We start from the raw sequence: 12,671 nt of genomic DNA on the forward strand, positions 1-12,671 counted from the left end.
TATAAAATATCATAACATTAGATCGAAAACTCTAGGCTAGGAAATATATGTACCCAGTTGTGGATCAAAATAAGTTTAATGATTGCTGATAACCTAAAAAAGAAAAGCAATGTTAAAGGTATACAAAGAAGATCTCTGGAGCTTTACGACTCTTAAAGTACGTAGTATCGATGTATGTAGAGGCCCAAAAAATTTGCTGCTTTTGGTTTCATTTTCAGTTGGAATATGGCTATATAGTTAGACAGTACTTGAAATGAATGCACCTGAAATTCAATAGTACGTCATCGTTAAGAAAGGTAAGATTGATTATGCATAGTTTGGCGAAGGCGGCCACTATGGTTGGTGGCAGAAAATGTTTTGCAACTACAGTCGAACCTCTAATTGCGGCCTCTTTAAGATCCAAGGCCTAGCGGCCGTTAATGAGAAGTGGGCGTAATTCGGAGGCTTACTAAAATCGTTCACAAATGTTTGGGACTGAAGGTCTTTGCCCGCTATTGGGAGGTGGCCGCTAATCGGAGGTGGTCGCTATTAGAGGTTTGACTGTATGACATTCCAGAGATATCCGGAAAATGGGTCTGGGATGATCCTTGGTTCTCAGTCGATGTTGTAAATTCTATCATAATTATGCACCATAGTTCTATTTGGTTTGATTAATAGCATGAAGATTGGACAACTTTTAAGCGCAAGAAATTGAACACTGTTTGAGTTAGAGAGCACAACTTTATGGATAACTTTAATTGTCTTCGAAAGAGGCATTTTTTTAGCAAAACATGATCCAGTTTTGGATTTAACAAGCTAACTGGTAATTCTTGAAGTAAATTAACCTATAGGTCTTAGAACCTTTTTCACCAGATTCTCATTCTTCTAAAGGGGCGCACAAGTTTAAGAAAAGGGGCGCCAGACATGTTTTTAAAGCTTCAAGTTAATAATGAATTTCGTGAGAAACTAAATGGGGCAAGTTGGCATCTTTGGCAGTTCTTTCAACAAAAGTAATTCAGTGTTGAGAGCAGTGATAGAGAGCATAGCCTCATCTGAGAATTTTGGCGTGTGTGCTCGAGGCTGCAATCAAGAACACATTGGTGTAAAAATGGCTTCCAAACACAAAGTTGGCTTTGGAATAAAGAGTGATGAGCCTAGTGAGAAAAAAAAGAAAACCGAAGAGGACGAAAGTTCTCAAAGTAGTGAAAAAAGCAGCTCAGATGAATCAACAATTTCGGAGGAAGAGGATGAATCAGAAAATCGGGTAATCAAATTGTTATTGTTTTGTTTACTTACATTTTTAAATTACCTAGATACATGTGTCAATATTAAAACGTTGAGCTGTCGCACTATTCTTTAAGCTCGCAATAATACTGTAGCAAATAGTAAATTACCAGGTTCAGCTTAATCCAACTTTAGATCGAAAAAACGCCAATGTAAGATTAAGAATGAGCCGGTTAGGATATTTGACGATTTTGAAATTTTCTTTCTCTTAGAACTCGAAAATAACAAGAATGTCCTCTTAATTTGAACAGGAGATTGGTTTAGAATTTGAAGGAAAAGCCATCACAGCACAAGATTTCCATGGCATCAAAATGCTGTTACAACAGGTAAGGCCAAAGAAGGGGATATTCATTAGTAAGACAAGTATATTGTGATATGAAAAAGCATGATCGAATGTTATGAATTTACATGTTTGTTAGCTCTCCTAGTCTCCCTTCAGAGCTGGCGAAACGTATTTGAAAATGAAGGGCCCAGAAGGTATTTATTGTTGATGAAGGGGTTAGCAAAGGCTGTCACAATGGTTGGTGATGGTGGCAAGAAAATCTTTTTTAAAATATGGTGCTCTAAGGATGGCTAGAAACTGCATCTGAACTTGGTTGTTATGACCAAGGAAAATCTGAGGCAATATGTTCAAGCTATTTTTCTTCATTTTGTCCAGAAGTTTTATCTATTTCAGTATTTACCTAAAATAATAAAGGTTTTGCAGAGTTTTGGAATAACCTTTTTAGTGCAGGGAATTATCAAATAGTACAGTAAATAAGGAGACAAAATATGCTGGAGAAGAGAAATAGATCAGACACAATTTAACAATTAAATATAATAACTATGTCAACAAAATAGAAAATAGAAAGGGATGACTCTAGATTTAAACAATTCTCAAACATTGATTTATTATAATTGCCTCTAGAACTTCGAAGTAAATAGCTGGATAGTTCTTTTGGCCAGAAAAGGTAGTATGGTTTATCCCTATTTGAATCTCCTGCTACCACAAGATATTCTTACAGTTTTACAGTTTTAGTTTTTATAATACAGTTTCTTCTCCAGCTGGGACAGGATTGTCAATAAAATCAGACTTTAAACCTTTTTGGTAATACTTTGAAGAACAAATATGCTGATTCTTCATTTCTTGAATTCTCAAAGATTATCTTGCTAGAAGTTCCTTTCACTCAACAGCAGGCATTCTCTATTTCTGTAATGTTTTGAGAGTTTTCTATGTTAACAAATAGACCTTGTGATAGTCTAGGCCACAGAAAATATAAAACTCTATCAAATGGCTTCGGCACAGATATTCTGAAGCAAGTTTCTCCATCTTTATACTAAGCCCAGCAAGCATTCCAAACATTTTCCAATGGTTTATAGTTGAGATTAATTTTTTGAGAATCTGCTACTTGTACAAAGTAACTTTTAATGCACAACTCAACTATAAATTAAACACAACTTAAAATTCTCATGTCTAAGTGGTTAGGACCATTAAGCTTAGGAAATGTTTAAGAGAATATTAAGCAAAGAACTTATAGAATAGTAGACTACATTTCTTTTTACCTTTTACAAAAAAATCATTTTGTTCTTAAGAAAATTGAGGACCATGGCCCCAGGATCCTAGTTTGTTGGTCCTGCTCAAATGGGTTATATAGCAAAGTTGTTAAATTTTCCTTAAATTGTTTTCAGTTGATGGTTACTTTACCTGTAAACCTCACTAAGATGGCTGATGTGATTGTGTCTCAAACCAGTATCGGAAGTACATTGAAGGTAAGACATCTAAGGTCACTACATCTCTACAAAAGCTGGTAAATTATATTTTGTTATATGCACTCTGCAAAATATTACACAATTAGATGTCATTACATTTTCATTTACAATAAATGCAGAACTCAGATTAAAAAACATGTTTTGGCAAGCCAGGTGCTCAAATAATTAAGCCGGTAGAGTTTTCAGACAGTATTTTATTATGAGACAAGCAATGGTGACTTCAGAAACAGCATCTCTTGCAAGCATTCAAGATCCTTCCAACTTTTAATTGTCAGCCTAGGTATTGAAATGTTAAACTAAGACAATTAATATTCTAGGATTTTCACTACAAAAAAGCCCTTGCTAAGCCCTTTATTGCTATGCAGTCACCGCAACAGAGCTATTTACCATAAACTCAGATATCTCCAAAGTTTCCAAATCAGATAAATTTGTTATATATTGGCTAAGAAATGGTCATATGAGTACAGATGCTTCCCCAACCAAATCACTGTAATTTTGTCTCTGTGATAAACTTTATAAACAAGCCAAAATAACATTAATACCTGATAAAAAATATGTAGCCAAAATATGTAAAAATGTATTTCTTCTTTCCTAGTCACAATGTTTATATTTTGAGGACAAAAAGTACTTCTTGTTTTCGGTTTTCCCTGCTTTCTTTGAACTATTTATTTTTGTTTCCCCTGAGGATTTTAATTGGCAGCCATACCAATGTTATAAATCTTTTTAAATGATTGACTCGATGCTTCAAGGTGCCATCACAATAAATTCTAAGATATCAGTATGCATATCTTTTAAAAGCCTGTCTTCTAAAACAAGTCTTGCATCGCAGTTTGATGTTAACAAAACCTGACCACTTATATGCAATGGTCAGAAGTCGAAATGCATGTTCAGAAAGTTGAATTCAATTTAGGAAGGCTTGAATGTAAAAATGATGGAGTCATGAACATTTGTGACGCATAGTGCCAAAAATATCAATAGGATCTTGGTAAAAATATTCATTTATTATCCTTACATTGTAGTCCCTTTAAACGGTGTGTCAAGAAAGTCCTTAAAACTTGTTCCAAATGAAATTTATTTCTTTACTGTATTTAAGGTGAAAAAGAAGAAAAATTAAGGCCTTCTAATTTCTGGTATCATAGGAGCTATTTTGTGAGCAAAAGTTTGCAAGCATAAACAAAAGTTTTGCTGTTAATATTGTATCTATTCTGATAGGGTATTTCAGGAATGGGTTGAGAGTTAAAAACTTGAATCTCGTTAGAAAGTTGTCTGATTCTTTGCATGCATATTGCAAATTTTGGATTTAAATGTTTGTTGTCAATATTTGCCAGGAAATTTTCAAAGACATAATGCAGTGAAAGGTACCAGACAAGCTTGAAAAGGGTATCATAAAATAATAATATTGATCTTCACTATAGAAATAATAAATTGACAAAAATGGTGCGGCATATTTTCAAACTATAATGAAAATTTTTACCATTATGATATAGTTGGGCATCATTGGTAAAGTAATTGTGTTGTTCACTTTTAAGCTGTTTTTTATAAAAACTATGTTCTTAATTTATAGATGATTTTAATGCAGGATATTCTTAATTTTTAGATGATTTTAATGCTCGGGTGTTCTTAAGATTGTCTTATTTCAACTTAATTTTTTTACAACATACAAACTATATGTTATTTCTGATACCAATGAATAATAATTATTCATGTCATTTTAGTAGCACGATTTATAGCATTAGAAAAAGTGATCAAAGTGAAAAAGTGAACTAATTATTTATTTTAATTTTTCAACTGATGCATAGCATATTCTTACGTCGCTTTTTTCATTTTATCAACTTGCTCTTTGGTGTTCTTTTAAAAAACCCAGTTCATAAGTGCTTTGTTGCTCAAGAAAGTTTATACGGAACTTATTCGCATGGTATTTTAGTCTTTGTCCCAAATTAATAAATTACGTATTGAAGTTTTCGTTTCATCTTAGAGTCTGTTTCATCTTTAGGTCGTTGAAGATGAAGAAGGTACTGTGTATGGACTTTGTTCACTCATCGACCTGAATGCTGACAAAGAGGTTTGTACTGGTTTTCGACTAAATGTAAATTTCTTTATTAGTTCATCCTAAATTTCGTTATCGTTCTAGTTTCCCTGACAGGGATTAGAAACAAGGCCACTTCTTCAAAAATTGACTTGCACTTTCATGGCATTCTCTTCAATTTACTAGAAATGACCGTAGTTTTATGACCTGAATAGTTTTCGTCCGTGTATGTTTAAGACTTTTAAACTCGTTTATATGCTCTTAAGGGTAGTGGGCGAATACTAAAGCAAGAGGGGTCTGAAAGAAATTTTGAAATGCTGAAAGAATTTTAACATCAATTCTACCGTCTTATAATGTGTTAACACTGCTGAAATTGCAAAATTCAAATGTGCTAATAGAGAGAATCCAATTTTCTGTTTTTTGCCTTAGCTTTTAACTTTTCTTTGCGGGCACGGAAGATGTTTCTCCGTCCTTTGCAAGGCTTTCAAGTACCTTAAATGATTAAAGCAGTATAAAACCTAGTTCTCATTTCCAAGTCCAATTCCTGCTTATTATTTCCTGTATCGATGCCTTGCATGTTTGCATCCGCTTTTGTTAAGTTTTTATGTTGATGCATTTGGTTTCATTTTTTAACAACTTTAGAGAGAAAACATGGCCAAAGAGCTCATTATATTCCTCAAAGAAAAATTGAAGCAGTCACCGAAGAAACAATTAAGCGAGTTTTCTGAATTGCTAGAATGCAATGTTTCCTTGCTTCTCAACGAAAGATTCATCAACATACCTGGAGAGGTTTCTGTACCGATGCTACAGTCGCTGAGGTAGACTTCCTGATTTGGCTAAACCTCTTGCGTGTCCTTCATTTTTATCCAGCTAAGACTCAACTAATTCCAATACAATCTTTAAGTAACAGATTGAACGAAATTTTTTGAAATTGTTTGTTCGCATCAATTTACCCATACGTTGTCAGGTCAAATATTGTCACATTTGCGCTTGAGCCTTTTTTGACATTTAAAAGCGCGTTTGCAATCATTCGTCTTTTAAATTTTCACTTTAATAGGACATTTTTGATGATATGCTAATACATTTTTATCGCCATAAACGCACAATCCGTAAAGCGTGGCCCTAACAAGAAAAACTATTTTAGCATCACAGAAACCATACACAGTCAAACAAAATGTCCCGAAATATTATAGAAATTCTAGTAAACAGTAAATTTATACAACACGACTGGCATTGCATGCCAAAATCTTCAAGCTTTCCTTAACAACTTTTTTGATAGCAAACGTTTGTTCTTCTTTCTTCCCAGCTCTGAGATAAAAGAAGCAAAAAAGCAGGTTAGTTCTTTTCCTTTATAATTAAACCAGACGACAAAATTTTCAAAATAAATTCCGATAGTTAACAAATTATTTTAAAGTATAGAATCGTGACTTTGTGAATATTTTTAAGAAAATATAGAGACATTTGGCTTCATTTGCTCTGATCTTTCGATAATTTGCTCTGATCAAATCTTCGTGACCTCAACGACAAAATGCGAAAATTTGTGACAATGGAAGCTAAATTTAGCCACCTTATCAATTTATTTCACAGTATGAAATTTGCTTGCGGCAGAAGAACCTCCCCTTTCAACCAAGAATTCTCTATATAAACTGTTTCTACAACCGTCTGTTCATGTCAGCTGTTCAGCAGTCTCTCTCTTTTGAATTTCAAAAACCAACTTGAATTTATTTCTCATTTCTCGGATTGTTTAGCCGTTCTTGGCCTCTAAAGAAACTCGCCAAATGCTGAAAAGTATGCTGTGGCATGTTTTTTATGCTAAGTGTATTTTTGGTGGGCTCTGCAGTTGATCAACAACTTAAGAAAGAAATTGCTTCTGCTTTTCCAAGGAACCTCCTGTATGTATGTAAACAAGGAAGAGGATAGGAGAGGGGATTCGTTGCTGTAACAATGACCTGCTCCCCTTCAATCGTACTGTACACAATATTATTTTGATGTAATTAAGGCCAGAGAACCTGTATACAATGGGCGTGTAATATCTTAAAGGATATTGTAGCGGATAAATTATTGCGGGTGAAATATTTATAACGTGGGAAGAGTTCCACACTATTGTTGTCTATGCGCAGTCAACTTTTTGATGAAAAGGGGCTGAACCGCTGTGACGAAAAGGCGAAATTTGCAGTTTTTAAAACAAAAGGATTTGCACAACAGTAGGCGGGTTTTGCTGCTGCGCATGTAGGGAAGATTGGAACCTTTTTCGGGATCTTTTGTTCACTAGAAAACATTTCATGTTCACTTCGCGTTAAGAAGTCTCTATACAGGTTTTTATCTTATTTATCAACATTGCGCCTGCTCAATGTCACGATTTTCTGTGTCAGAGAATAAAGAATGCGCAGTTGTGTGATTCTTGAAGACAATACTGGTATTCTAAATTAAAGGGCATATTAGGGCAGTTATGTCTATAGGATGCTAATCAAAGCTTTACCAATGTACATTTTACTTTACCAAGGATAAATTTATAAGCAAAAAAACAAATTTAAAACTTAAATGCCGATGAAATATTCATTGATCAACGTGATTTCAAATTTAATTTTTCTTTGCAATAAAGCTTACATCTCATGGGGGGAGGGAGGGGGGAAAGTGCATGTGTTTTTCGGCTACATGATAGGGGCGACGCCACAATTCTGAACCTGGGGGCGTAAGTATCAAGTTTAGTAAGATAGGAGGACCCACCATGGTTTGGTCCGAACCAAAAGAAAATTTTTGAAATTGCAACTTGTAGAAGGGCTAAAAAAGCATCTCCCAGGCCAAAATCAAGCAAAATACTATACCGCTTAGGATAGACAATTCGACGGTTCTCAAAAAACACTGATTATTGTTTATTAGGAAAAATCGAGGAGGGGAGGTGTCTTGCTAAAACTCAAATGACAGATGTTGGGAAAAGAAATTGTGACCTTTCGTTTCTGATTGCACATCGACGTAAATAAGTTACTAAATAAACCAAACAATATCGATATCTAAACAATTTGTTCTCCTTTTTCGTACACTTTTTTAAAAAGTAATAAAAACAACGGTAAAAAATTCTTATCTTGACTTAAGCTTAGCTTCAGCTACCCCTACCCCTCCCACCCTGCCCTGTACCTGTCACGAAAAGATTTACAACTTAAGTTGCTTTATGTGGACTCAAACTTACACTAAACATATGCATCAATCATTGTTGCATTTTTCGTTAGCTTGAATGCAATGTCAGGAAGGGAAGATCATCGCGAATATCTATTTCAGAATTCCTAAACGGGCTCTTTACGAACTTCAGAGCCTAAGTTCCTGCTCTGCAAAAAATTCTTCTTAATGCCCTGCGAAATCGACTATTTTTTAGATTCGTAGCATATTCAAAACTTTCAACTCTGCAGAACGAATTAAGCAAGTTGCTGATTCAAAGTCAAATTCATCACCAAATGGAAGAATTTTATGTTATATTTCAAACTTTCAAGTTATGAATTGTTTCAAAAACCCTTCTAAATATAACGGCTGGCTAAATGATCACTACCAAGAATTGAGACTTCGAGCTATGGTAATGTAGTGGTCTAGAATTCACGATAAATGCATAAACAATGCTCTTATCTCTGTGTGCAGGGATGCATAACCGAGGTAGACCATATTCTCTATATTGCCAAGTCCGTCAAGGTGGCTAGTGCGAAGGAGCTTCCACTCATTAACACAACAGAAAACGGACCATCATCAAGTGCATCGAAAAAAGAACGTAAAAAATTGAAGGCTGAAAAGAAAGTTGCAGAGCAGTTACAATTCATCAACGAAGAAGATGAGCTCTTTTATAAGGTGACTTTTCTTGTTTCGCATTTTTCATCTAAGGAGCTGCTCTGTTTCAGTTATTGTTTTTCAGCATATTTTGAGTCTTGGATGTTCCCTACCTATTTTTGATAGCTTCATTGAGGACCCTAAATAACATTGACATTACATTGTCAGTTGGCTTGTTAGCTATTGAAACACCGCATAGTGCAAGATCTGAAAATCAAAGGCATTTTATGTGGTATAGCATTTAAAAGACAAATCAGGCCTCATTTGAGAACATAAAGGTTTAAACAAGCTGCATCATGCTTCCAGACAATATTTAACTTGCTTGGAACTAGTCATCTAAAATTTTGCTGTGGTTGTTACTTTTGTGTGCTAATTAATCATAAAGTTATGGACTAACTGGGATTTTTATTGCATCTTCAATTTATGGAAATTCCATCCTAAACACTATGAGCATCGTATGAGAATCACTTCTTTGAATATTCAAAATTGTACTGAATCTCTATATTTTCTGAAGATCTTGTGCTGTAGCTTGAAATTTGGAATCTGAAACTAAATTTACAAGTAAATATTTTGAAATTTTGAATCTGAAACAAAAGATTTTCAGTACAAAATCTGTCTACAATTGGTAAGTCTTGGCAGAGCTGTCAAACGACATTAGACTCTCTATTTGTAAGGTTTTGTTTGGCCAATGATCTTTCTGCTCAGGTGTCGTAATGACGCAAATGGTTCTGTTTTCAAGGCTTTTTGGATAACCTTTTTAGCTAATAAAATATACGCATCTACACATATATAAAATATTAACTAACCATGTCGAATCTAAGCAAATAAATAAAATGTAATATGCATAATTACGCTGATAAAAACTAAATCAGAACGCTAATCAAGCTGCTTTTATTTGATTGTTAAAAAACTCTCAAATTTTTCGCGGATTTCACCTCGTTTGCTAGACTATTTCAAATCTATGGCCCAATAGACATCAGACTGTTGGGCCCAAATGTTGTTTGTTTTGGCCTAGCGTGAGCTAAGTTATTGGGATTGCTTAATTAATAATTTTGAGACCGCATTTGAATATATTCTCCATAGAAGGTGGGTTTGCTGTTTCACTGTTTTGAATATTTCAGTGCAAGGGGTTCTTTGGTAAGCAACCCTCATCGTGCATTTATCGACTTAGAAAGTAACTCGTTATACGAACTGGTTTGATCGTTGTGGAAAAATTTTTCAGCTTTATAGCGGCGAATGCTCTGGGGGGTACCTTAATAGGTTTTGAGGTACGTGGACGTGCACCTTTTCCTGAAAAGTGCAGAATTATGGGTATCACTTTTTTAAATTTATGCGGAATGATGGGTACCATTTGAATAAACATGCAAAATTATGGGAAGCATGTTGGCAAAATATTGTAAAATTATTAGGAGGGAAATTTGCCATTAACAACATGAATGAAAGTTAGAAATGAAAGTATGGAGTATGTGTAATATTGAGATTTTGGGGCAAAGGATATTAAAAATTTGTTGTAAGAGAGAAAAAGCTGTTCTCTCTTGATTCCCAGGACAAAGACAACGAAGACACCTTCGTTTGCATTTTACCTTTTATGTATACGATTATTTGACATATCTGCGCGAGTTACTTTCTACCACTCCAATTGCCTACGCCAGAAAGTGGCCGTCCCTTTACACTGCGACCTTTCTCCTGAAGCTTCCTAGCTTCAACTAACTATAGTTCGTTAAGCCTATATGTGTGTTTCTGTGATGACCTTGTTGATGACCTTGGTGATGGTGACACCTTGATGACCTTGGCCTATGACCCATCACGTTTATGCATTGTTTCCTATACGAGGTTAACCTGTGACCTTGCACATATCACGTGCCACTATACTTTTCCTAATTATTCGCGAGAGGACATGCCTAAACTTCACAACAATTTTACCACTCTTTTCTCAGCTGCTTGAAGTTTCTTTTCTCGGATCCTTATTCTGGTAGACTTCCGAAGTTATATCTCACAAAAAATACTCTTCCTTTGCTAGTTCAATCAGTTTTAAGAATCTTTTTTGCTTTGAAAATCCACGAGCACAACAAATAATCAAAATCGCAATCATTGAAGCTTCCCATTTATGACCCTAGATATTCGAGGCATGTGACTCACTCTTCTTAGTTGATTGGCTAATAGTGTTAGTCCTTAATGCACTGTCGCAGGAAAACAGAAATTTTCACGAGTCATTGCAAGGGCAATTGATTTAAGACGCAAGTCCCGTTTACACGATGCAGTTTTGACTTATAGTTTTAAGTTTAAAGTACTGCATTGTCATGGTGAGGCTCGTCCTGTTCATTTTTGGAACCCGTCTCTTGCATAAGTTGTCTACCACCTGCTCGTATATGTAATCTGTTGCTGCTGTTATGTTGATGATTCTCTTTTCCTTTCTATTTAGCAGTTTTTATCGAAACGTTCTTGATGTTGGTATGGCGATTCTTATTTTTCAGGAATCTTCATTTTCACTCAGCTATTCAGTAACTAATGCAACTGGGTTTGCTGTTGGAGGCCAATGGGCCTTGGGAGATGCTGCCATGGACACATACCGAACAGTTATGGTGATAGATTTCACAAAATTTGAACGAATTGTGGAAAATCTGGAAGATTTTTTTAGATAGCATAACAAGTATTACAATTTCTTAGCCGCTTTTGTCGTGGGCGTAATTAAGCACAAGTTTCTGTTGGTTGCTTGAGAGCACTTTACCACTTGTTAAGCTTCATTTTCCTGCTTGGATCCGAAGTCTTAGCTTTCCATTGAAAATCGCCACAAATATTGACACAGCTCCCTAAGAAATAGTTGATTATTTGGGGTAAACTAGCACATTTTCAAGCATTTCATTTCTATAGAAATAGGGAAAAGAATGAGTGTTATGTGAGTTGGCTAAATCACTGTGTTTAGCTGTAGAATCCATTTTTCAGTTAATATTTCTGCTCAATTAATCTTTCTGTTACTTACAGGGACCTGCAGTAAAATGTCTATTTTTTCTATTTGCCGTTTTTCACCATATTCCTTACACGGTCTTAAACTTGTGAACACTTGAATCATAAATAGATGTTCAAAATTTTCAAAATTGTTAACTTGATTCAGTATTCAGTGTTTATAAATGAAAAGACATTTTTATCCAAAAACCAGAGCAGAATTTGTCGTCAGTAGGAAAACCTCTTTCAATTTTCGATTACAGAAAGGACTTTTATGGGTTCGAGGCTTTGTCCAACCACACTACCGTTTCATAATTTAAAGCAAATCGAGTCTTAAGTTTTGTAAGCCGTTTGTAGGGAGAAGATTGAAATTATTTGCTAACAGTTGATAATGTGACATCTTTAATACGAGGAAAAACGTGTTAGTACGATAGTTTTTTATATGCTTTATCTATGTTTTGTTTCTTTTGCCTACTCGATGTACAGTGTAAAATATTTTGCAAAACTACATGCAACTTTTTAAAAGAACCCAGATCTACCGAACAACGAAACGGATTTGTTGCAGTCGTTCTTGCGAAATTTTAGAAGTAGCACAAAATGTTGTCCGTCTTTGAATACACCGGAAATGAAGCCCAAATTCTGTGGTACCCTTTTGATTTTTATTCAAGTATCTTTTTGACAGATTGGCTTTGGTTAAGGCTCCTAAGAGCCTGTTTATATGAGCAAATTTATCCCACCCCTCAGCCCATAATCTTGCAGGTGGGATGAAATAATCGAATGTTTACATGCAGATTCTATCCCGCCTTCCAGCTTGTTTGCTGACAAGTGGGACAAAATTTGATCGCGTTCATATGAACATTTCCTCCCATCTTCCAGCTTC

General features: G+C 35.0%; 1 protein-coding gene across 1 annotated transcript; it reads left to right on the plus strand.

Annotated features, from left to right (window-relative positions):
• The first annotated feature begins 1,040 nt into the window (after positions 1-1,040).
• Positions 1,041-12,241, plus strand: LOC135696032 (protein BCCIP homolog). The gene is made up of 8 exons (XM_065215296.2): positions 1,041-1,243; positions 1,515-1,589; positions 2,932-3,012; positions 5,006-5,074; positions 5,681-5,856; positions 6,345-6,372; positions 8,666-8,869; positions 11,323-12,241. Exons 1-8 carry the CDS (start codon positions 1,088-1,090, stop codon positions 11,488-11,490), a joined length of 957 nt encoding a protein of 318 aa, XP_065071368.1. The 5' UTR covers positions 1,041-1,087; the 3' UTR covers positions 11,491-12,241.
• Positions 12,242-12,671: the final 430 nt, after the last annotated feature.

Source organism: Rhopilema esculentum, chromosome 14, assembly GCF_057945365.1.
Source record: "Rhopilema esculentum isolate cy_ngs chromosome 14, ASM5794536v1, whole genome shotgun sequence".
Classification (NCBI taxonomy): Eukaryota; Metazoa; Cnidaria; class Scyphozoa; order Rhizostomeae; family Rhizostomatidae; genus Rhopilema; species Rhopilema esculentum.

Excerpts from the sequence above, each read along its gene's own strand:
- LOC135696032 (XM_065215296.2), top strand. The coding sequence starts at position 1,088 with ATGGCTTCCAAACACAAAGTTGGCTTTGGAATAAAGAGTGATGAGCCT. Across the intron at positions 3,013-5,005 it reads GTATCGGAAGTACATTGAAG|GTCGTTGAAGATGAAGAAGG; the intron begins GTAAGACATCTA and ends TTTCATCTTTAG. Across the intron at positions 5,075-5,680 it reads ACCTGAATGCTGACAAAGAG|AGAGAAAACATGGCCAAAGA; the intron begins GTTTGTACTGGT and ends TAACAACTTTAG.